Raw genomic sequence first — 25,721 nt, 5'->3', positions numbered from 1 at the left:
ACACCATTACACCAAAGAGAGACAGACACTATTTTCTCTTCCATAGGTAGAGCCCATCATATCAGTTTGGGATACTTGCCTCATTTCTACATGAAGCGTTATCCTTTAGACTGGAACTACAGGTCTTCTGATTTCTCTCCAGACAGGCAGTGACTGGGGAGGGATCCACAACAATGCTGCACCAAACTCTGGGCCCAAACTGCTCTCCCTTGTGTGACAGCCGCCAATGAGAAGCATAGGTCCCTTCTAGAGGAGGAGCAATAAACTCGACAGAGACAATCCCCACTTGCCCCGCTGGCAGGGATGGCACCAACACGTCCTTTTTTTCAGAAGACCCCAGGGTCAGGTTTCCCCACATGAATTTCAGCTGAAGGATAAAAAAACAAAACCAACTAGTTTATTGGCAGCCTAACCTCCCCCACACTCACCAGCTCTGCTCTTTCAGCGGAGGACCCTTCTAACGAACGCTTCAGGCTTTCTAAGTAAGTCACAGTCTGGCACAGGTTGATAAAATATTGATGTTTCAGTTTTAATTTTGGTCTAGACTAATGAAAGGAAAAGGCTGTGGTGCTGTGGTCAGATGTTTGTATGTGTGATAGAAGCAAAGGCCGATGACAGAACCACCATGCTGTGGGGCCCCTCCCCCCTGACAACTCACTAATTCAATATAGTTTCCCAAAGTTATGGCGGTCATTAACCCCTTTTCTTCAGTCCTCTGCCATCTATTCTGAGGAGTGCAAGAAGTGTACTCTTCTATGAGCAGACTAGCCAGAACCTGAGGCAGGTGTTGCTTTGGCTGCAGTCAAAATCAAAATCCCCGTCCATAGCCAACACATACAAACATTACCTCCTGCAACTTACTCAAGTGATTTACAAGTGTAAACACAGCAATAGCAAAAGAGGGGGGCACCTTGGTGTCTGAGTTCCACTCCACATTGCCAGTGTTCTTCATTCGCCAGTGCTTGATAAACTTTGTCCCTGGTTGTATATGAGTCCCGTCAGGCAAATTCTCATCCACGAATGCTGCGCTCAGTGTAGGGACAACTGTTGAGCAGGGCAGGATAGGACTCCTGAGTACAGAGCAAAGCACAGAAGCCACTCTGAAACCGATTGAATCAACCAGACTGACCTATTTCAGCTGTCATCCTTCTCCTCAGCCTGTGGAAGGCAGATCCAAAGCCCTAGCATTTTAAATAAATATCTTCCACTTAAGTTCTAAAATCCCACCATTTAAGCAGTTCGTCTTCCTTTGCTTATAGGGGTCAAAATAAAACATTTTTCTGAAAATTCCCCCTAGTATAAAGATTAATATAAATGAAATAATTTGTTCCGAGCTGGTTTACTTTCATTTGACAGTTCTTTGGCCTAGAATCAGCAAAGCATTTAAAATGCATACTGAAATGCTCTGTTGAATCAGAACACTAGTATCTGGTCAGCCTCATCATTTCCCCTGTAAGGATTCTCTGCAATAGATTGGTTTAAATGTTCCCCCCGACCAACCCACAAAAAAACTTGACAGAAGGCTTAGGGACATGTCAATTTAAACACAGGTCCTGCACTACATTTCAAATTAGTGTCCTTTAAAAGAAGTGGAAATATTTCCTATTTAGTAAATAGGTAACAACTGGATCTACTATACTCATGGATGAGTTTAAAGTAGCTCCAACTGTTAATTGGATTCAGACATGTATAAAGGGAAAATATACACTCCAATGATTTTAAAGGAATGAGAAACCAGAGATATTACATGTTTTAAATCTGTACATGCATAAAGTAGAATGATTGAAAAACTCAAAGCAGACTTCTCCACTTGGAAGACCCCCATCTAATGAGACAACAGGGTGCTATAGCCTCCACTCTTACCTCAGCATGGTCTTGTGCAAAACCTGTGCACATGGAGCACAGACTAGATTCCAAAAGGAGCCCGTCAGGAAGACAATAAAAAATGCAGTCTGTTCAAATGAGGCACCAAGTCAACTTCAATTTATGTTGCCCTCCCTCCTTGTCATTCCACCTCAAATTTACACCCCTCATGCTCTCCCAACGCACACAAGATGCCCATCTTATGCTCGATATACACCTGTTTTCAGATTTTTGGTAAGGGATAGGATTTTAACAAACAGCATCAAACTTTGCAGTCCTCACTAGGGCAAAGCTCTCATGGAATCTCTCTGCCATCAGTGAGAGTCTCCAGGATTTAGCCTTTCATTATTTCATAAAATTCTAGATGACATTTTAACCTCGTCGCATCACAGGATCAAGAAATAACACAGCTATGCACGAAGCACTGCTCTGGCTCCCAGCATTCCTTACATGATGGCACTGGGCTGCAGGCTCTCTGGTTTGATAGTGGGTGAGCCGGTGATCTCCAGCGCATGGACAGAGTTCCACAGGTGAATCTTCCTGTGCAGCTTGAGCTGCTTTTTAAGCTCTCGGACTTCAGCCTTGCGCTGTTTCTTCTCCGCTCGTAATCTTTGCTTTTCTGCCTTCAAAAATCTTTTGTCCATCTGTTTCTGGAGCCTGTGAATAAAGACATCCAGCTCTGTACAACATACACTTAGCAACCGAACTGGAGTTCAGCTTCCATCAACAACACAAATTCTAGTTCTGCCAGGAATGTTTCATGGAACACTAAATGAAAAGCCTCAGGCTTCTACGAGCAATATCCCAGTGACATCTTCTGAAGGGCACATTTCCCAAAGAATGGAAATCTGCAACAAATCCTGAAGAGTAGCTGGTGAAGATATTCAATGTGGCACTGATGGAAGAGCTAACTCATGGAAGTCACATTAACGTATGTGGCATCACAGGGACGTACTGAACTCGTTAGGTGCTGTAGAACCCAGCTATGAGACAAGAAAGGAGAAAAAAACCTCTGCCTAACTAACTATCTCTTCCGCCTTCTTCCTGAAGAGTCTACGACAGTCTTGGATTTAATGTGGCACAGACATATGCTACTCTGCTTAGTCATCTACTCCATATTCTGGAAATGATGCATATGCCAGTTTCCACTTCTTGCTTTCTTCTATATCTGGAGTCATAAAAACCTAAACAAAACTGCAAATATAGGCGTTTTCAAACTGCCTCCTGCAGATCAGAAGAACATTGCCATGTAACTGAGGCAGCTATGCATTTACCTAACTTGCTCCAGAGTAGCAGGGAGACGAGGGGAGAACTGCCCAACGCTGTAGGTCTCAGAGACACATAGAACAGGTCTCCGCAACTTCAACAAGACATGATTTGGATCATGTGCATACGTCCCCACCTCACACGATTCACAGATACTGTAGGCTGGGCACACACTGCAAAGGAAGTAAAGGCAAGCAGGTTACTTAAAGGTAAATAAAGGAGCGGGGTGTGTGTGTACGCACGCGCCCTCATACGGGCGACACCCCCATCTCCCTAAAGCAGCAAATCACTGTATCAGAACCTCTGCATATTAAGCAAGACTACTTGTGTGGAGCAGGGGTCGGATCCATCATTTGTGCAGCCACCTCTATCGGGAACATTCTTTCCAAGCCAACCCCATCCAAGACATTGAGTCATTTCCTCTTTAGTGTCACATCTTAAGACATGCCTTACTCAACTTATGAGTGACTGACTGCAGATTGTTTTGCGACAGAGGGTAAGAAAGACTAAGCAAAATTCTCTGTAAAATATACTGCAGTACAGTGGATGATACAGTGTAGGGGACAGGACACCAGAGCTCTTAGCAGCCTCCCAGGGCTGTAAAGCAGATGTACTGATGAAATGAAATCAGTGGAAGTATCTCAATCTGTATGCTCTGAGTGACAGAGGAAATATACATCAGATTGAACTATGTCAGTTGCTACAGTTGCTATTTAGGCCATAAAAGAACCAAGTATTTATTTGTACAGGAACTCAAAAGGCAGCTGCCCCTTTTTATGGGATGTGTGTTATCGCACAGCGCTTAGATACCCATCAGTATGATCCTTATAAATGTATTTGTAATGCAGGGTTCAGGGCTTGGAATTCTCATGTGGCGATGGAAAAGAAGAGGAGAAAAAAAAACGTGCACCAGCCTAGTAACCAATCACGGCCCACAAGAGAACGATGTACGAAAGACCTCATGATCTCCGATCTAGGCCCGTATGCCACTGGGAAAGTTGCCAGATCACCAAAAGCACGTGTACTGGAACAGTTGCTGATTATGCAAGACATGCAGCAATGGACACGGGGCATCTGAGACCAGGATCACACCTTGTGGATTCAAACTCTTGAGGTTTTTCCAAGTTCCAACAATTTCTCATCCTATAAAGCACAGGCATGCAACATGGATGTGTCACTCTTCTGAACAAGCAGATGCCATCAGACTGTACCTGCACTGGTAGCGGATCCCCACAATCCGGGTGTGGCAGTTGCTGCAGGAGATTAGCCAGTCACACTGGCTGCCTTGTGTCGACTGGGTCTCTGGAGCGGGATGTGGTGTTACAGTGGAGCTGCTGGATGAGTCTGGGGGCCGATGATGAAGGATGAGCGTCTCACTTAGTTTTTGCTCAAGTTTCTCAACAGTTTCTTTAACTACTCGTTCCCTAAACTGAGGAAAAGAAGGTGGTCACCAATGGCACCTGCCTGGACAACTTTAGGTTTTGGTCCACATAGTCCCAATATCCCCAATTTTTAAGACAAAAAGTTCATTGTTAATTCCTTTTCCTCTCTTGGCATCTTCCAGGCTGAAATCAGTGGAGTATCATCCTCAGAGAGCCAGTTGGCTTTTTACAAAATACCAAACCACTTATTTTAACGAATCAAGTTTGTAGCAGAAAAGCTAACAGAAGATTCTAAATACTGACTCTATGGCACAGCTTCCTAGGCAGGTCAGGTAACTCTGGGAGTTAGGTAAGTCTAGAATTTTCTCTTAAACTCAGGGTTTGCATGGATCTTCCCAGACAGCAAGCAGGTCTTCAGCCTTCATTTTTAGAAGATCCCTAAAAGTCTGAATCTTTACTTACCTCATAAATAAGCGGCTGCTTAGTTTGTGGTGCTATTATTACAGGGATCATTATTACTTGGATTAGTTCAGGAAGGAAGTAGCTGATTATTTCTGGCTAGTTATCTCTCCTGTGAGCTTGTGGATTAAGGAGCTGATCGACAACAACATTAATATCCATGTTAACAGTCTATATGTTCTACTCACTGGTCTCCTAGGAAGCGTTACCTTTAGTGGCCTAGCCTTTCTTAATTGTTCTGTTTATGTTGTGGTTCAAAGTCTTAAGAAGCCTTGAGGGATACACCTGTTGAACTGGTCAAACAGGACATTCTAAGAGTGACACCATATTTTATGTAAGTTCTTCCGGACAATGACTAGCATGAGATCCTAAGGGCTGTGTGGAATGCAACATGGATTCTACTGTGGCAGTCTCCCAATGGAAAGTGAGAATCCCTAAACTACTCCAACCCTTGTCAAAGCTAAGATTATTTAAAATCAGATTGGAAAACATTTGTAAATGTTCAACAAGGAACAATCCAGCTTTGACAAGGGATAGAGCAGTTGTAACTTTCAGCGTGGACCATATCTTAGGCAACAGCTACACTACAGAATTGTAGTGGCTTCTTGATATTTAGAAGCCAAGTGCCATCTGCTTTAAGGAAACCAGATTAACCAGACCTATACTTGTAAGAAACAAAATCCTCCCTGCATCCCCCACAGTGTCTCACATAAACCTTTGAGAGGACAAAGATCCAGGGAAACACTTACTGATTCCAAGTAGCTAGTAAACCACTCTGGAGGCTTTTCATTGGTCCCTTCAGCTTCGTTGCGATTTACCTTTTGCTGTAGAGCCAAAAATAAATTGCAAACCTTAAATACATAATTTCCTTGTATGTATCTCCTATCAATTTGGGATTAAGCAGCAAAAACCCCAACTCCAAATACATTCCTTTCCCCTTCCCCCCCAGCCCCATGAACAGCCAGGAGAGTTCAGAACATATTCCCCTCAAACACCTTTCACCATAAACAGAGTTTCAGGGTATGTCTACACTACGAAATTAGGTGGAATTTATAGAAGTCGGTTTTATGTATTCGAGTGTGTGTGTCCCCACAGTAAATGCTCTAAGTGCATTAACTCTGCGGAGTGCTTCAACAGAACTGAGGCAAGCGTCGACTTCTGGAGTGTTGCACTGTGGGTAGCTATCCCACAGTTCCCGCAGTCTCCGCTGTCCATTGAAATTCTGGGTTGAGATCCCAATGCCTGATGGGGCTAAAACATTGTCGCGGGTGGTTCTGGGTACATGTTGTCAGGTCCCCCTTCCCTCCCTCCGTGCAAGAAAGGGCAGACAATCGTTTTGCGCCTTTCTTCCTGGGTTACCCGTGCAGAAGCCATACCACGGCAAGCATGGAGCCCGCTCAGCTCACAGTCACCATATGTCTCCTGGGTGCTGGCAGACGTGGTACTGCATTGCTACACAGCAGCAGCAACCCATTGCCTTATGCCAGCAGACGGTACAGTAGGACTGGTAGCCGTCATCGTCATGTCCGAGGTGCTCCTGGTCGCCTCTGTGAGGTCGATCAGGAGCACCTGGGCAGACATGGGCGCAGGGACTAAATTTGGAGTGACTTGATCAGTTCATTCTCTTTAGTCCTGCAGTCAGTCCTATTGAACCATCTCATGGTGAGCAGGCAGGCAATACGGATTGCTAGCAGTCCTCTTGTACCATCTTCTGCCGGGCAGGCAAGAGATGAGGATGGCTAGCAGTCCTATTGTACCATCTTCTGCCGAGCAGCCATGAGATGTGGATGGCATGCAGTCCTTCTGCACTGTCTGCTGCCAAAGACGTAAGAGATAGATGGAGTGTATCAAAACAAGAAATACACCAGATTTGTTTTGTACTCATTTGCAACTCCCCCTCCCCCCCCCCGCCTAGGGGGCTCATTCCTCTAGGTCACACTGCAGTCACTCACAGAGAAGGTGCAGCGAGGTAAATCTAGCCATGTATCAGAGGCCAGACCAACCTGCTTGTTCCAATAAGAACAATAACTTAGGTGCACCATTTCTTATTGGAACCCTCCGTGAAGCCCTGCCTGAAATACTCCTTGATGTAAAGCCACCCCTTTTGTTGATTTTAACTCCCTGTAAGCCAACCCTGTAAGCCATGTCGTCAGTCGCCCCTCCCGGCGTCAGAGCAACGGCAAACAATCGGGCATCTGAGTTGAGAGTGCTGTCCAGAGCAGTCACAATGGAGCACTCTGGGATAGCTCCCAGAGGCCAATACCGTCGAATTGTGCCCACAGTACCCCAAATTCGACCCGGCAAGGCCGATTTAAGCGCTTATCCACTTGTCAGGGGTGGAGTAAGGAAATCGATTTTAAGAGCCCTTTAAGTCGAAATAAAGGGCTTCATCGTGTGGACGGGTGTAGGTTTACATCAATTTAACGCTGCTAAATTTGACCTAAAGTCCTAGTGTAGACCAGGGCTCAGTCTCCTAGAAGACCACTGGAAGCCTCGTAAGCAAGCCACTGTCTGCATACACTAAAAGTTTACTGGCAAAGAGTCCTGTGGCACCTTATAGACTAACCGACTTATTGGAGCATTGGTATTCTCCCACGAAAGCTTATGCTCCAATACGTCGGTTAGTCTATAAGGTGCCACAGGACTCTTTGGCGCTTTTACAGATCCAGACTAACACGGCTACCCCTCTGATAAAAGTTTACTGAAAGCTTCCTCCATAATTAGCATTAGCTGCAAAATTACACACTGAAAGCTAGAGAAAATTACTTGAGAGCCGCTAGTTTGTAGCTGAGAATTACAGAGGGAATCAAGGCTTTAGGAATCTAACAATCGCACCTCTTCTAATGTTTAAGACCCCGTCCTCGACATTAAGGATTCCTTCATCCTAATATCGGACCAAAAAAAAAATCCCTCCTCAGTTACATCCAATCAACTTTACTGATTTCAGTGGGTTTGAACAAGTGTGACTGAGGGGCAAAATTTTGACTCAAGCCTCCATCTCATGTACAGGTAGATGACTACCAGCCTGCAATAATAGGCTATCAAGTGAAACATTTCAAAATCATTTGTTTTGAACAATACAGCTCTGTATCCTACCTGTGCTGTGGTTTCCCTTTCAGCCTTTAAGTCCTGCCCTAAGGCCTGAGCAAGCATGGAATAGTGTGAGAGAGGTCTCTTTCCATCTTTGGGAATGGATAGTTTTTCTAACCCAGCTTTTTCACAGACTTGCGTGGAACAGGAATGCGAAGTTTCACTTGGAAGGGAGTTTACTTGATACACTTTCATTTGGAGCTGATTTCCTTGTGTAACTGCAATCTAAGTGAACAGTGCGTGATACATACACTTTCCATTCTTGCCATTTCACAAGCAACAAGCAAGTTTTCCTACAGAAACATACTACAATGGTATGACAGAAAAGCCAAAAAAGCAAGTGACATGCCAGACTACAGTCAGCTGGTCTCTATTACCAAATAAAATAATTAGAAAGTCATAATATAAATGGAACGGAAAGCAGACAGAGCTTCTGTAGGTTTTGCTAAATCCACAACAGAGCAGTTTATCTGACCTGATAAACAGGATGACTAGGAAGAACTTTAGCCCTGGAGCAGTCAGGAGATTACTTCACAGTTCTTTTGTTCTTGAATATTTAAACATTATTTCCAGAACAGAAATTCAAAATTGAACCAAGTGATGAAAGGATTTTTCTTGTGCTAGTTACACAGCAAGTGGTTTACTGTTTACAGCTGCTCTGACAAATTAACCTTAGATTCAGCAGCTGAGCTCATCACCACTGTAGTTTACATTATTCAGGAATGCAGGACTGGAGCTTGTATGTGGTAAGGCCTTTAAGAGCCTGGAAGACCATGCGTCGGAGTCTCTTTTGCATTCTCTGAATATTGTTTTGTTTTTTAAGACGGGAAACATTTGGGAAGTCAGTGTAACAATATTTTGGCCTGGAAGAACTATTCTAATAAAGTCTTCAAACTAGCATCTAAAACTAGAAAACTTTACAACCAGGTTGTTCTGATTCCCCACATGCCAGATAGCCTGAGAAAAATCCAGCACTATGTGGATTTTCATTATAGAGATTTTTGAAGATATCAGAAAACGTTACAGGGACCAGTTACCTTCAGAGCTTCTTCATATTCCTCTAAAAGAAAAAAGAAGAAATGCGTGAATACTTCCATGTCCTAGACATAACATGGGGCATTTAGCATGTGCTATTTGGGTTCCTGTGTCAGGAAGTGGGTGCTCTTCCTCAGGGACACGATAGCATTTAAAGGGCCTTCTGCAATTTACAAAGTAGCACAAAAGACGGTATATGCATCTGCAATCTGGCAATGTAAAATTTCTCCCTTCATTTCTACTCATTTCTCATAATTCCCATACAACCAGCCAATGGATCACCAAAAAACCCTTAGAACTCCGCAGAAGACCTGAGCGTCAGGACCTACCCAGGTAGAAATTCATGACATCAGCAGCCTTGATGGACCAAACAGCCCTTCATTTGTGAAGAGCTTGAGCAAGAAACATGATAAAGCCAGCAACCAGCACCCAAGCATGGATTCCCCATCCAGGGAACTTTAGGGGGAGGAATGATCAGATGCCACTCACACAGAACAAAAGCAGGACAATTCCATGAGAGCAACAGAACTAGCCAACACTCCACAAGCCTTTTAACAATTTAAAAACTCTCTCTCTACATAGCTTCCAGCAAAGTTAATAAGTCAGGGAGACACCAGAAGATTGGTTAAAAGGGGAGTCTTAAGACTAGCAGTGCTATAGATTTTCAGAAGCCCAGACCCTCCCTCTTCACCACTGAGATGCCCTGAATTGGCACGGCCTAGCAGTACCACATTTCCCCAGAAACTTAAGCAGAGCTATTACTTTACTAAAAATAATAAACCAAGTATGAAAAGCAAAGTAATACCTTACCTTCGCTATTGATAGAGACCTGTGAAGAGAAATAATAGTGAGCAAAAGCCATCATGTCATTAATATTTCCTATTATTACTCCCCATATGTTCCAACAACTACTTTTGAAAATTTATTTTCAAATAAAATTCTCTTATTCAGAATTTCAGAAACACGGTCTTACTTCTGTTACCTCATTCTCAATCTCCACCCAGGTGTTATTTCATCCAGCTGCATCTTGTTATTAACATAGATTGTATGCTCTTTGGGTCTTTCTACTAGATTTGTATACCAATCCCCAGCTGAGGCCTCGAGGCACTACTAGAACACAAACACAATCCTGTCTACGAGAAGCAAGTTGGAGAAGATTCCATCCGTGTCTTTGGGCCATTGACAGAAACCTATTACCTTTCAAGGTGTAATGCTCAACTGAATTAGACACAAGCCAGCCCCATCTCCTACAGTTTGCCTGATTAGTAAGTGTGCACAGAAAAGTTATTAATCCGTTGCATAAAATAGATCCTATTTCATCACTACAGACTGTTGATTCTGAAGATCCTGGGCAATGAGTCATCAGTTAGCATTTTGGAATGAAGTTTAACAAGAGAGCACCTAGTCTTCATAGGTGTGCCTTAAATGATAAAGGGAGACTCCATTCCTGTAATCTTTTTCTGGAGACAACACAATACTGATCTGTTTGTTAAAGTACCAAAAAGGGCTTTCCTCAAAGCTTCCAGAAGTGTTTGCTTTTCTCCCAGCATACAAGAGCAGCTGTGAGCTATCCAACAGGGGTAGTGTTCAGGAGCTTTCTGAGAGTTTTACTGTGATCTCTAACTATATATTGAGAGGCAGTGAGTGGGTCAGGTTATGCTATGCAGCAAGTTACCCAAAAACAATAATTACAAATAGGCAATTTACTCACTCCGAAGGGAAGCATCACTTCACAGAGATCATGGAGTTTGAATAAGACATGCAAAGAATTTGAATGCTTCACGTCATAGAAATAAGCCTAAATTTTCCATGAGAAAGGGCATGGACTAAGGAGCTAGGGCTTTGCAGTGGCTGACAACACAAGTAGCTACAACCCTGTGAGTCTCCAGGAACAGGAACATCCCTCCCACATAACAGCATGGAACTACTATAGGTTTTCACTAGGCCATGGGAGATGGCAGCAGGACTGCATTTTTCCATTTTTTTTTTTTTTTAACAGGAACATCTCATTTTACAAGAGGGGAAACCAGCAAAGTGAATCCTCCATGTGGAGCTGCAGAGTTCCAAAAGGAATTAACTCTGACCTGTCTAGCAGCTACAAACCATCAACTTACTGGCCTCACACTAATGTTTCCGGGGGGGAGGGGAGAGATGGATTGGGGGGGGACGGGGACACAACAGGAATCACTAACATAAGTACCTCATCATTATCGTCATCCATGTATTTGATCTGAATGTTGCTTAGATCAAATGAAACTTTCACCTGCAAGTAAAATTACAAAGAGTGAGACAGGAACATGGCCATTCTCAGTTAGTCATAGTTATTAATAGGGGAGACTGTTAAACTCTCTCCCCTCCCATAGTCTCTCATTTGAGATCAATCAAGTTTTATGAAATCCATTTTTCTGCAGTCAAATTACATCCCTCTCTAGGCCTTACACAATTTAAATACCTATCATGACCAAGGGCAATACTCCCCTTTGATCCCTTCTTCGTTAGTTAATATGCACCTAACCCAAGCTTCATTCAGCAACCTTTCCACTGAAACGGGATTTACACAAGGTTAATGGTCCTATTCTGTGTAAACACCCTGCAGTAAAGAAAGGCTGAGGCAAACTATTTTTAAGCACCTGCACTTTTACACAAACAAGCAATCAGGAGACAGTTTACTCGTGAAGAGCCTTTATTTGACATACCTGCTTTACTTGTCCCCTTGGGTTTCCAGATACTGAAGCCACATAAGCACTCAGAGTAAAGTACCTTACTCTTGCATTACCCACTACCTGATACTCTGCTCTGTGGGACCACACAGAATCTCTAATTTCAAGTGTTTCAGATTCAAGAAAATGGTTCCATGCAGCCATTCTGTATTTTGCATTAGCAGAAGACCTTGAATGGCTCCAAATGAGCCATAAACACAGGCAGATGCTTCTTATTGCGATAAGTCTTTGGGGTCCATGTATGTTTCCAAAATTATGAAATTTAAATAAGTAAACAATCCTTTTCTTTCCCGTAGCAGATTCAAATCTCTCTACTTGACATGAGGAATAATTAATTATGGGCCAGTTTTCTGCAATTCTGAACCTAGTAGAGACAACCAGTGGGGACGGAAGACACATGAAAGCTGAGTTTCTTATACTGTAGTTTCCTGAGAACTTGAGCAACTCTCCAGTGAAATAACTACAATCAGTGTAGCGGATCAGGCCAATAAATGCAGTTGTCCTCAAGAATATACCCCAGAATCAGCACCTTTGAAAAGTGGTCTCAGCACTCCTAATAGAATCCCTCTCTGCAGGTTTATCATTGCCATTTTATCAATAAATTATCTGCAAAGCTCCCAGTTGAGAGGCTGCAATACTGAATGTTTTGGAGCATCTGCCCCAGCACTCAAGTATCTCAGTGGAGCTATAGGAAGCACTGCAAATTGACTCATGTCCCTCACTCCCGGTGTGAGTAGGAGATGGGAGTACAGACCTGATGGTCCTGTCCTTTCCTTCCCTTTAGAAACATCAGAATAGCTTGTCATGCCAATAAAGTATTCTGAATCTGAACTACAACTCCTCCCAGAGTATTACAGTGCAGCTCTCAAGGGAGTTAGAGCTGTTTAGTTCCTGAATACAAGGATGAGTGAGAGCTGTGAAGCAGGGCCCTCTCCCAAGATGCACCATTCAAAGATCATAGCCAAGTCTTATATAGTGATTGAAAGTAGAGATGTAAGCGGATAACTGCCCATTATGTCAAGAAGAACATAAACAAATCAAAAAGGAAAAAGATGGGAAGTTATTGCAGGTGGAAAAGAATTTGGTGCATTATTTCTGCTATGGCTAATGGAATTGTGAACTCTCCCAGACAGCTATGCCAGTGAAAGCATTTAACTATAAAATGTTGGAAATGCAAATCCAAGCTAACACTTTTCAGTGACCAGTCACCTAACATATATGATATACAGATTGGTACAAGTGATTGTGAGAGTCCACACGCACAGCTTATATGCAAGATAAACACTTGCGTCCAAAAGGTAAACCAGTCCATAAAAGAGCACTAACATAACAAGAAGCTGATAACTCATGTCAGCATTTCCACTGCACCTCAGAACAAAGATCAAGTTTCAGGAGAACCAGTCAGAGCCAAGGCAGAGAACCATTAAGGTACATTTCAGAGTAACAGCCGTGTTAGTCTGTAGTCGCAAAAAGAAAAGGAGTACTTGTGGCACCTTAGAGACTAACCAATTTATTTGAGCATGAGCTTTCGTGAGCTACAGCTCACTTCCTCGGATGCATACCGTGGAAACTAAGGTGCCCCAAGTACTCCTTTTCTTATTAAGGTACATTATTTCCTTATGTCTATTTTGGTAGGGAAGAGAATTAAGAAGTTGAGGACAAGACAGTGCATTTGATAGTAGAAAATGCCTAAATTTGAATCCTTAAAAAGAAAAGGAGTACTTGTGGCACCTTAGAGACTAACCAATTTATTTAATCCTTAGTAACTGTTAGTGCTGTGGAAAAGAACAGGATATGGAGACATTACCTCTTACTTTCAGACAAGCCAAATGAAAGATTCCAACTTTCACAATAAAATATAATTTCACCCCAAAACTAGCCAGTTGCAACCAATTTTAGAAAACACAATCAATGATAAAAGGGGGTAAGATTTAGAGAGATGAAGAGACCAAAAACAGATGATAGCATGATTATGACTCCTAAAGCTGAAAAGGAAAGGGAGAGAAGCTTCATTTTTAAAGTTTTCACCGATTAATCAAACATAAGAACTTCACTATGATTTTCAAATAACATAACCAAATTGGATTAGTATTCAAGGCAACCTGAGTTTTAGATTAAGTTTACTAAGGCCACGTCTACACTGTATCAGCCATGTGCTCCTAGTGTGGATGCAGTTTATAGCAGCAAAGCTGCACTTTTACCATACTGCCACCACTAAAGAAAACAAAATACACCAGTAAATGTGCAGTTTTGCCAGTATAACTGCATCTACGCTAGGGGCTTCTATGGGCACAGCTACGTTGACCAGAGATACTTCTCTTCGCACCCCTGACCAACACAGCTACGCTGGCAGAAATATGTAGCATAGACATAGCTAATAGCTTAATGAAATCTAGAGGACCCTGTGTTTAACTGCATCAATAAAACGAACTTTAAGAACTTCTTCACAGTGGCAATTATCTATTTCAGTGGTTCCCAAACTTGTTCCGCCACTTGTGCGGGGAAAGCCCCTGCCAGGCCGGTTTGTTTACCTGCCGCATCAGCAGGTTCAGCTGATCGCCTGCGGTTCACTGCTCCAGGCCAAAAGGGAGCTGCTGGAAGCGGCGGCCAGTATGTCCCTTAGCCTGCGCCGCTTCCAGCGGCTCCCTTTGGCCTGGAGCAGCGAACTGCGGCCACTGTGAGCTGCGATCGGCCGAACCTGCGGACTTGGCAAGTAAACAAACCGGCCCGGCAGGGGCTTTCCTTGCACAAGCGGTGGAACAAACTTGGGAACCACTGATCTATTTTAACATTCCCTTTAATTTGCTTTTCTCAAAAGAAATACAATTGCCTATATTAAAAATAAAAGTTCTTTAATTCCTAGATTTCTATAAAAGTTTAGTATACAGGATCCATCAATACAATTACAAAACTCACCATGGCTTCCACATCAGCCCAGGTAGTGTTTGATGAATCTGAAACCAGGAAACTCTGAGTCTCACCTCTAAAAGTCACACTGAGGTTTACCTGGGGCTCCATGCTGTGGGGCTATGGAAAAAGAAAGACTGTTACCCTAAAATATGTTAAGAGACTTCAGGCCAAATCCTCTTCTGGGGAAACTGAATGCAACTCCACTGACTTCACTGGAATTGTGAATTTAGTCCTTAATATTTAAGGTTTGAACAAAGATGGTTAAAACAACAGAGGTGATCTTAATTGAAATGCTTGCAGCACTTTTGTTAGTCCAGGAATTAACAATACTTTGCCTTTAGAAATGACAGGTTTGTTCACACAAAGGACACACGAATTTTCAGCCATTTCTCTTCACAAATTGGCCACCCAACAGAGAGTTCAAACAGAGTCTTGGCTCCATGTCAATCCTGGAAATTTGCTACACCTCTTCCAACAACTATTTACATTGCAACCTAGAGTCAGGTGACTAGCACCAACTCCTTCTCTCAGTCCTCAGTGGGCTAGGATGTATTCATGATTGATTGATCACACAGCTGAGTGCGTGCATCACTGCCCTTTCAGGCAATGTCCACACAGCTTTTCTCTGTGCTTAAGGTAACAAAGTTTTTCTGACACTCTGTTTTTTAGTCAATACATTTGTGAGAAGCAGGAAACAATATCTAGGTTTTGCAGAACTTGCATTAATCCCATTTCAGAGTAGCAGCCGTGTTAGTCTGTATTCGCAAAAAGAACGGGAGTTCTTGGGGCACTTTAGAGACTAATAGATTTATCTGAGCATAAGTTTTCGTGAGCTACAGCTCACTTCATCCACTGAACGCATCCGATGAAGTGAGCTGTAGCTCAGGAAAGCGTATGCTCTAATAAATCGGTTAGTGTCTAAGGTGCCACAAGTCCTCCTGTTCTTTTTATTAATCCCATTGCTGCTAGAGCCTGCTTAGAGCACTAGGCAAGGCCGCCTGTGGTCCGGGAGTCTGCTCCCAGGCCAATTTCCAGGGGAAGCTGCCCTACAGCGGATGCCAGCGGTGAGAGGGCTGCCCAGCTCCTCGATAGGATTTAAAGCCAAGGCCACTCCTTTCAAACCCGGACGCCCAGAACCCAGCTTTCAGGAGCTGAGCGGTCTCTGGGACAGCAGCGACCAGAGCTCGGCACCCCCACAAGGCAGAGAGGGGGCCTGACTCCAGGGGAGGGACTCGCTGCCCGCGCCCATCACGCGGGCCCGCGGGCGGCCAGGACGCGAGAGCGCAGCGCCCTGTCCGTGCCCGGGGGCCGAAAGCGGTGACGGGCTCGGCAGAGGGTGCAGAGGCGGCTGGGGGGCAGAGGGTCAGGCCGGGCCCAGGGCACGGGGCAGAGCTGGCCGGGCCGAGGGGCCAGTCGAGGCCCGCGGGCCGACCGGGCCGGGCCCCGGCCGGACAGCCGCGTACGTTGCCGGGGGTGACGCTGCCAGCCAAGGGGCGCGGACAGCCCGGGGGCCTGCAGGGAGAGGGGCCCGTGGCCCGCCCCGGGCCCGGGCGGCGGGTCGGGAAGCCGGCTCGGCGTTCAAGGGTCTGCCCCGGGGCCGGGCCGCCCCGCCGCTGGGGGTCCTTACCCGCCTGCGGCCGCTCCCGGCGGGGACGGGGGACCGCTCCGCGGGACCCTGGGCAGGGGGAGGCTCCCGGCGCCGCTCGCTCCTCCCTGTCGCGAGAGAGGATCCTAACATGGCGGATTCACCTCACCTAGCCCCGCACCGTTTACTGCCGCCCGATTGGTCCGCGCGCCTGCCACTCACAACCTTCCTCCTTCTGATTGGTCTCCACCATGAGGGGTGGAGCCACGTTTTTGGGGACCATAACAATAAACAAGACGGGGGCGGGAGGCTGGGTCCGGGGCGGAGCGGTTTCCAACACCCTCCACTTCCGGGGTGAAGTGCCGCTGCCGGCATGCAGCCGCCTGAGGACGGCAACTCCCGGCACGCACAGCGTCGTCTCCCCAAAGGCCAGCGCCCGATGTTCCCCACCTCACCCGGAACCGCGACTCCCAGGATGCCTCACTCTGGCTACTACAGTTCCCAGCATACACCACTCCCCAGAGGGGCTGGCCTGCGCAGTGCATGCTGGGAGTCGCAGTCCTTGTTGGGGCGGCATGTACCTCCTAGGCTGGGCCTAGCTCCAAACATGGCCCCGCTCGGTGAGGGAATCCAGGCCTGCTCGAACGGCAGGCCTCGCAGCTCGCTTTACGCCCGTGACGGAATAAACAAGCCCAAAGGTCACATGGGGCAGCACAGCCAATCAGCTGCTGTTCGTCTACCCTACGTGACCCTCACTTCCGGGTGCGCGAACAGTCATGTGGCTGTAGTGGAGCCAATAAGGAGAAACTTTTCTCCCCACGTGACGCGAACTGAAACGTGTGATTGGCTGCTTAGGGGCGGTGGTTTCCTAGGTGATGGAAAGGGCGCGAAATACCTTCAGACCGACTGAGGAGTGAGAAGTTTGGAAAGTGAGTGTGCGAGAGGAGCAGGGGTGGGGGAGGGTGTCAGGGCCGGAGGGGGCATGTGGGGTGGTGGGCAGGGCGGGGGGTAATGCCTGGGGTGGGGGAAAGGAAAGAGGCAGTGTATGGGGCGGGACGGGTAGGCTCCAAGCTGGCAGGGCTCGGGCGTGGAGTGCATGTGTGGGGTAGGCCTCAAACTGGTAGGACTCCTGGGTGGGGCAGGGGAGGCCCTTAATTGGCAGGGCTTGTGGGTGGCACAGGGCGCAGGCAGGGTTTGGGGATGGGGGTGCATGTGTGGGGCAGGGCCCTGGGGCAGGGGGTAGGGCCCTAAACTGGCAAGGCTTAGGAGCTGGGGGAGATGTGCAAGACAGGACCTCTGGGGGCTAGGGGACAAGCTGATGCAAGGGGTAGGCTTGATTCTGGCAAGGTTTAGGGTGGGGGATGATCTGGAGGGATAAGCCCCTAGCTGACAAGGTTTGGGGGTAAGGGGCATGGCGTGACAGGGCCCGGGGTGTAGTGAGTAGGAGCAGGAGAGAGCTCTGTCTGGGGAACCATTACACTCTCTTGGTTTGGCTGCATTGGGCTATTGTTGTCTGAGGGAGGACCCCCACTGTTGTGGTTCTGGGGTGTCGACACATTCATTCTCTTTAAATGACGGGCTGTTGTGATTGCCCTTGGGCTCTTGGGTTTATCCCTTGGGTTTATCCCTCCTTTCAACTGTTCTGTTTCTGAGGACAGTGCTAGGCTGTCTGCCTCTTGTGCTCTGGCTGATTCTCCCTTGGGTTTTTCTGTGTTAAATTTACACTGAAGCAAGGACAAAAGTAAAGACATTGCTGCCCCCATCTGTCTGAGCTTCAGAACTGAGTCTATGCAATAATCCCTTTCAAGTGAAAAGTCTCAGACCTGGAAACTGCCATCCTTGAATAAGGTGGCACAGAGTGTCCTTTTGGTTCAAAATCTAGATCTGATCCTTCAGGCTAACACTAATCTGAGCTTCTGCAAGTGTCACCTGCTTTTGCTGCTGAGTGCTCACTGTGACTATATCATGTTTTGTTTCTGGTCTCTAACTGCACATTATTTGAATAGCCCATACTTGTAAGATCTAAACTGATTTCATTCAATTTTGATTTGTATACTCTTGCCCTGATACTCATAACTCCAAAAGCTGATTTTATTCCTTGTGTGATCTAATAGGTTTTCCAGATTCCAACTCTACTATGTCAACTACCATTATCAGATAATTTATCATGCTTTCTGCAAGTTAATGTAAGAAATATTAAATGTTTTATGTAAATCTATGGATATTTAGCTTTTCATTAGTTCTGGAAACTGTTCATGTGCAAGGCCCTGATCCTGGAAGTATGAGTCAGTGGAGCTCAGGATTGGGCCTCCTCACAACTAAGGCTATGTCCACATTGCACTTTCATTGGTAAAACTTTTGCCAGTCAAGGGTGTGGAAAAAAATCACACCCCTGATCGACAAAAGTTTTACGGATGAAAAGCACCAGTGTGGACAGCGCTTTGTCAGTGGGAGACGCTCTCCTGCTCACAAAGCTACCCTCGTTGTGGGTGTTTTTATTGGAGAGCTCTCTCCAGCCGACAAAGAGCAGCTACACTGCTTACCTCACAGCGGCATGGCTGTAGTGTGTCACAGCTGTGCTGCTGTAAAGTGCGCAGTGTAGGCATAGCCTAAGATACTTGTGCATACCCTAACCATTTCCTGCTTTGACTATTATAGCCTCCTCTTCTTGACGTGCACCTCACCCATTTCAGAGTTATGGGAAACAGTATGTTTCCTATAACTCTGAAAGCCCTGTACTTGTTCACTATCCCTCTGCATATTAAGGTCAAATTCTGACCTTCAAGACTGAGATTCGGTTCCTCCCTATATCTTTAATATAGTCTACTTTCATGTCCTAATCTGTTCTGTCCACCAGTGATGCCAGCTTTTGACTTCTCACATAAATCTCTGCTGTTTTCTATGCTGCCTTCTGTGTTTAGAAAACTCAGCTAAAACCTATTCACTAAGGCATTACCCTCGCTGAATCCAGGTCCCTCCTAAAGACTCACATCTGCCCCAAAGCCTCAAAGAAATAAACTAAGTCATATTTTAAATGAAAGCTTGAAAAAAACGTTGTTCATCAAGAAGTGTACATGAGTTCGCTGAGTCTCCATATGATCTTATTTCTGTTACTTTACCCCACACTACTCTATTCCTCTGTGGTCAGCTTCATATGTAATGTCAAGTCGAAATTGTCAGTTGTAAACTCTTTAGAGCAAGGATCCATGAAATTCTCTGAGGAGCCTAATACATGCTACATAGTACATATTAATGTAGTAATGGTCACATTGCAGGCAAATGTGAATGAGAGATTATGTGCCAGAATAAATTGCAATGACATTTCGTTTTTGTAGATTGTGTTTGGAATTGAGGAATGGACTCGTCTGTGGCTGCCATTGGAGATGTGCAAAGTGTGCTTTTGGCTATGCAGAAGAACTTGGAGTGCCCAATATGGTATGTCAGGGGAATAATCTGGACTTCATACTATGCAGTGAATTATGACACATTGTTTATTAACTTTTTTTTCTTGTATTCAAACATTACTTACTCTACGCACAGCCAGAAAAACACACAGAATAGTTGGGGCCATTTGGATAATGAATATTTGGGTTTTGTGAGGTCCAAGCATTCCGTATCTCAGAGAGCTTATTGAGAAAATATTTGCATCTGCTCGGATCTAAGCATGAAGAGTTAAAAACAGCACCTGGATACATGCAACAAACGTGTTCTAACAAATCCTGCCTTTATTAACGAGGAAGCATGAACCTCCCTTAACTATTCAGTAGTGGGGGAAAAAAACTGGCACTGGCTGGATCCAAGTGCTGCTTGTGAGAGAGCCTGGATCCAGCCTGTTTGTCTCTGCACAAGGTACATAGTCCTTTAAAACAAGCAGGATGTTAAAATGTTAAGGGTCAGAGTTAAAGCCAGGAAATTCAGAATTCTTGATGAACTTAGGACAGACTCTTAATTTCTAAGAACCACATATGTGGTAGATTTTGCATTTAATAGCAAACAGTTCAGGGATGAAAGGTCTGAGTTGAGTTTTAAACAAGCTTAACATCTTGCTTTTGCCCCAGTGACTAGAAAATGAGGTGGCCTAACTGCAGTGGACATGTTATAGTATAATCTCTTCCATTGTAAAACCACAGTGTAGAAGACTCTATATTCTTTTAGAGTAACAGCCGTGTTAGTCTGTATTCGCAAAAAGAAAAGGAGTACTTGTGGCACCTTAGAGACTAACCAATTTATTTGAGCATGAGCTTTCGTGAGCTACAGCTCACTTCATCGGATGCATACCGTGGAAACTTTATGATGACTCAAGTGTCACTGTACTGCCTCTTCTGGAGCATTTAGGGTGTAATAATCCTGGTGCTTCTTTGGTAAATATCTGAATCACTGCATGATTTGTTATGACAATAAATAGCGAACCATTTGAGAGCGGCAAATATTAAAAGGTCATAATTGCTCAGAGAGAAAATATAATCCAACACAGTTGTCAAGGTTTTGCTTTCAGGTTTGCCTGGTGCTCATTTTCTACCCTGTTCTGTTCTCCATATGTGTATGGAGCTCCTTAAATGACGGTAACAAAAAGGAGTCTGGTGGCACCTTAAAGACTAACAGATTTATTTGGGCATAAGCTTTTGTGGGTAAAAAACCACTTCTTCAGATGCAACAGTACAAATGACAGTAGAATATCTCGTCTGAGGGGAGAGTTTTGCCCAGTGCAATCACCTACTCATTGATGGGAGAACTCTGAGAGGCAACATGGATTTGATTCTTAAAGCGAGCAGCATATTTGCTAAATAATAAGCCATGGAAAAATGCATAGTCTAACTTAAGAACCACTAAGGCAGAGAAACAGTAGATGGCAATACTAAAAAATACTTCTGGGATTTTACAAAACTTACTAAGCTCTCGTGGTAATTATAAAGTGAGCAAAAAGCTATGGATACTGTGGAAGTTGGGTCCATTTATTTTGCATTTTCATGAGAATCTAAGTCATAAAAGTGTAATGTTCTTTCTTTATTACTCTAGCAAATAATCAATTTTAAAAGTTAGGAGACTCATAAAAATTAAGGATGCAGGAATGAGAGTTAATGCTGATGCTGCTTTTTTGACTACTATTGCTGTAGATTTTGCTATTACCAATTATTATTTAGACTCTTTTGCAGCAGAAACTGCTTTATTTGCTTTGACCAAGTAAAAGTCATTTTGATGTGGCCTTTTAATTGGAGTCATTGTGGTACTTGGCAAAGTTTATATAGTATGTTATTCTTCTCTACATTATTCACTGAGTTCATTGAGCTGAAATCCATTTCTGTGGCAGCTGTTGAAAGAAGAATGGTAGCAGTGAACAGAAAATACTTAGCCTGTTCTTACATGCTGCTAATTTCTGAGATTCTGGGATTCTGAATGATCTGAACTCCTGATGTGGATACAAGAACTGTGAAGCCCTTAAGGCTTTCGCAACATGACTCGGCCTGCTAACACCATGCTTGCCTAGGTGTAGGACATTTTATCTAAATAAAGGGAAATTTTTCCACATGTTGAAGGTAGGTTGTACTTGCTGACTTTAAGATGGCTAAAGCCTGGAAACGGTTCAAGTAAATCCCTTAGGAGCGTGTCTCAAAGCCACAACAACAAAGGATTCAGGATCAAAAGTGAGTTAAAGTTTTGAAGCCAGTCCTGTCTTAAGAACAGCTGAAAGAGTTAAAATGATTAAAGCCAAGTTATTTACTGAATGTTTCTTTCTGCACCAGGTGGATTTTGCTACTGTAATTCCCTACTCCATGTATTTCTTTTATTTTTGTACTGAGGCTAGAGCAGATTTGACTATTTTGACCTTGTCTGCCCATGCTCACAAGAAATGTATGATTCCAGCCAGTGTGCCATAACTTAGTTTTGAAAGGTAGCGGAAATGGAATTTAACTGTTATGCTAAAGATCACAGTGTGGCAAAGGACTGTCCCCAGTGGAATCGTTTTTCTAATCCCTTTCTGATTTTCTTTTGGTCTTACTCCTTTCCCTCTGTCCTGCTTAGAAACTTATTTCATATCTTCCCTCTAGCGATGGTTGCTTATGTGTGGGATTGGGGGATGGAAAAGGTGGGTTGGTGGTAGGACATCTTTGAAGTCCTTACTTCCTATTAAAACATAGTATGTATTGGATTTTTGGATGGAAAATGAGGGGCTTAGTAATATCATTCACTGATTGGGCAGGTCCTGTCTTTATGAGCCTTCACCAATCCAAAGGTGGGTGTGTGAATGTTCTTTATGAAACATGTCATCCTGAAAAATAAGATGCTGAACACAGTGCAATGAGCCATTTTAGTAAAAGATGTGGCAGAGGAGGAAATGTCTCTCTTAGCCTGTTAGTCAGTGTTTGCAAGACAAACTACAAGAATGGTTTCAATCCTGTTTTGTTTGTTTTGTTTTTTAAAATTATTATTTTATGTTGGAATTTTCCTGTGTTCTGAGTTTGTTTGCAGGATGTCCGCCTGTTTTGGGTTATAATTACTGTGCTGGAATGTAATTATTCCAGATCTGTGGTATTAGATGAGGATGTGGTACCCTAGCTAGAACTTGCTTCCCAATAACATTGATTTCTGCTCTATGTGCTGTATCTCAAAAAGCAGTAGGGTTGTATCCAAGCAGGGATTGTCTGTTTGCTTCAGAGCTTTGAGTTAATCTAGTCAAGACATGAGAACCATCATAATCATAAAAAGAAAAGGAGGACTTGTGGCACCTTAGAGACTAACAAATTTATTTGAGCCATAAGCTTTCGTGAGCTACAGCTCACTTCGTCGGATGCATTCAGTGGAAAATACAGTGGGGCGATTTTATATACACAGAGAACATGAAACAATGGCTGTTACCATCACTCTCGTTACAGTGTGTATGGTAACAGCCATTGTTTCATGTTCTCTGGGTATATAAAATCGCCCCACTGTATTTTCCACTGAATGCATCCGACGATTTTATATACCCAGAGAACATGAAACAATGGCTGTTACCATACACACTGTAACGAGAGTGATGGTAACAGCCATTGTTTCATGTTCTCTGTGTATATAAAATCGCCCCACTGTATTTTCCACTGAATGCATCCGACGAAGTGAGCTGTAGCTCACGAAAGCTTATGGCTCAAATAAATTTGTTAGTCTCTAAGGTGCCACAAGTCCTCCTTTTCCTTTTGCGGATACAGACTAACACGGCTGCTACTCTGAAATCTATCATAATCATAGTGCACTTTTTGAGGAGTTTCCAGCATGGTGCAGTCTCTATTAATTAAAGTTGTGCAACTGGACTATTCAGTGCACAGTTTAGGAGTGCTTCTATGTTCCTCACAAACTCTAAGTAGCATCTGCAAGTCACATGTTCCAGGAAATTGGGTCTCATCTCAGCAGGCTAGAGGAATGCTGTCTAATTGGGAATGAAGCTGTTGGCCCTCTGGAAACTACAACCAGTATGGAATGTGGCAACCCATCTCCCCAGCAACATGAGCTACTGCAAAAACATCAAACTTGTCTTCTGCTCTTTTCAGAGGCTCACCATATACTACCATCTCAATTCAAGGACTCAGTCCTAAATGGTTTGAGTCCAGGATATTTAAAAGATCCCTAAAACTCTAGGACGAGGACTACAGATGAAAGCGCTGCTTCTCTGGTTCAATGGAACTATCCAGAGCAAAGATAAAGGTCATTTGTACAGGAGACAGAACTTTCACAGGGGGCTCTATCCAAGACTGGAGCAGACTCCCACAGGAACTAAGAACAACCACAGCCATCTCCACCTTCTGCTCTAAATGCAGTGTTCACATCTTTGACCTTGCTTTTGCTAATGTCAATACACAGCACAATGTACTTACATTCAATTGATATAAATAAATAACTTTTAAAAATAGAATAAACCACTCCACACACACAGTTTCCCCTTGGGAGAAAAAGATAATCACACCTGACAGATGCTAGTCATATCACTTGGACTTCTGGAAAATGCTCATATTGCAGTGATGGGGACCACATAACAACCTGAGTAGAATAGAATTGGTATAGGGAAGGCTTGTATTCCCAGTGTTCCACTCTGACCCCTTGTGGAAAGAGGTTTCAGAGTAACAGCCGTGTTAGTCTGTATTCGCAAAAAGAAAAGGAGTACTTGTGGCACCTTAGAGACTAACCAATTTATTTGGAGTGGAAGAGGACATCTTTTGTAGCTGCAAAACAGCTTGTCCCTTGCCATGCTGAACTGGCATCTCCAGAAAGCATACCTTTTAGGTAGAGAGGAAGAAAGAAAGAAATTGCTTAGAAAAACTAATATTGTGCAATAGGCTGCACAACTGGAAAACTCGGCCACCTTGCCTGGTGCCCAAACAAAAATTATGTTGAATATTCTGCTTTTGTTGGCAAAAATTATGTATCTTTTTTCTAGTTCAATGAATTTTTTGCCTTTCTATCTTTATTTTTGTTGTATTGTCTTTTCAAATGTATAACTGTAAATATTTTTTTTCCTCTTCCAGTTTGGAGTTGATAAAAGAGCCAGTCTCAACAAAATGTGACCATATATTCTGCAGGTGGGCCTCCAAACTTCTTCAGCACATAATGCTCTCTGAGCATACTCTCTCCTATCAATGCTAATGGAGTAGGCTACTTCATAAATTAATGATTAGCTATTTCAAGAGAAGAAAAGCCTTTCCAACTGAGAACTAGTTGCAGCTTCGTAGACCATTTCAGAAACAATTGGCTCAATTTGGTTTAAACTCTGTAGTAATAATGTAGGTACTCAGCTTGACAATGACAGATTTGTACAGATATGAGATTATCCCAGCAAAGTGAAACCTATCAAAATGGGTGCAGCTTTTTAGAAAAAACTATTTCTTCCGTTAAAATGTATTACCAGCATGATTTTTCCTCTTTCTTTTAATAGATTCTGTATGTTTAAACTTCTCAGCAAAAAGAAAAAAGGCCCAGCACAGTGTCCACTGTGTAAGACTGAGGTTACCAAAAGGTAATGTACTCTGGGGACCATGGCGTTGGAGAGAGAGAGAGAGAGCAGATCCTGTTTTATGCAAATGTCTTCACCAATAAGGAACAAAAAATTGAAAGAGTAGAAAAATAGGAAGAATTGTCCCTTAGCTTTTTCTGTGACCATCTCCAAAACAGCTGTATGGTTCAGAATCTACTCTTAGGAAATGTTTGTGCTGTAAAATATCTCAGATTTCACAATTGTTTAACCATCACAGGCAGTTTCTGTGCTAAAGCTGTGTTAGAATAATTAAGTATAAAATTATAAGGATAATGTGTACCACCTCTTGGTTTATTCTGAAGTGAATAATACTTTAATTATAGTAATAATGGCTTGGGGGAACCTCTGCTCCTTGGAAACCGTGCATAGCACTGCCTCATTTTCCACATACCCAGTTGCATCCCCCTCCT

General features: G+C 43.9%; 2 protein-coding genes across 10 annotated transcripts in view; one reads left to right on the top strand and one right to left on the bottom strand.

Moving 5' to 3' along the window:
* Positions 1-16,977, bottom strand: part of NBR1 (NBR1 autophagy cargo receptor) — a 29,135-nt gene extending 12,158 nt beyond the window's left edge. For 2 of the 4 annotated variants that reach the window (XM_048830131.2, XM_048830132.2), the window contains exons 1-12: positions 16,353-16,475; positions 14,732-14,842; positions 11,296-11,358; positions 9,906-9,924; positions 9,098-9,120; positions 8,067-8,285; positions 5,720-5,794; positions 4,341-4,558; positions 3,138-3,302; positions 2,314-2,520; positions 911-1,070; positions 76-367 (exon numbers count right to left, since the gene is read on the bottom strand). In XM_048830131.2, coding sequence (XP_048686088.2) covers positions 76-367; positions 911-1,070; positions 2,314-2,520; positions 3,138-3,302; positions 4,341-4,558; positions 5,720-5,794; positions 8,067-8,285; positions 9,098-9,120; positions 9,906-9,924; positions 11,296-11,358; positions 14,732-14,842; positions 16,353-16,463 — 1,663 coding nt within the window. In that variant the 5' untranslated portion in view covers positions 16,464-16,475. The other 2 variants (XM_048830134.2, XM_048830133.2) reach the window with 2 other exon arrangements.
* Positions 16,978-17,136: 159 nt separating this feature from the next.
* The window catches only part of BRCA1 (BRCA1 DNA repair associated), a 51,541-nt gene continuing 42,956 nt past the window's right edge, over positions 17,137-25,721 (top strand). For 3 of the 6 annotated variants that reach the window (XR_007353816.2, XM_048829914.2, XM_048829916.2), the window contains exons 1-4: positions 17,137-17,239; positions 19,646-19,745; positions 24,806-24,859; positions 25,213-25,293. Coding sequence is in view for 5 of the 6 variants with exons in the window: in XM_048829914.2 (XP_048685871.2) it covers positions 19,666-19,745; positions 24,806-24,859; positions 25,213-25,293 (215 nt within the window). In the remaining variant the exon portion in view is untranslated. Of the gene's footprint in view, positions 17,240-18,423; positions 18,497-19,645; positions 19,746-24,805; positions 24,860-25,212; positions 25,294-25,721 lie in introns of those variants that run through there. The other 3 variants (XM_075123560.1, XM_075123557.1, XM_048829915.2) reach the window with 3 other exon arrangements.

Source organism: Caretta caretta, chromosome 27, assembly GCF_965140235.1.
Source record: "Caretta caretta isolate rCarCar2 chromosome 27, rCarCar1.hap1, whole genome shotgun sequence".
Taxonomy (NCBI): domain Eukaryota; kingdom Metazoa; phylum Chordata; order Testudines; family Cheloniidae; genus Caretta; species Caretta caretta.
The sequence above is the reverse complement of the archived record's forward strand: the minus strand, read 5'-3'. Positions and strand labels throughout refer to the sequence as shown.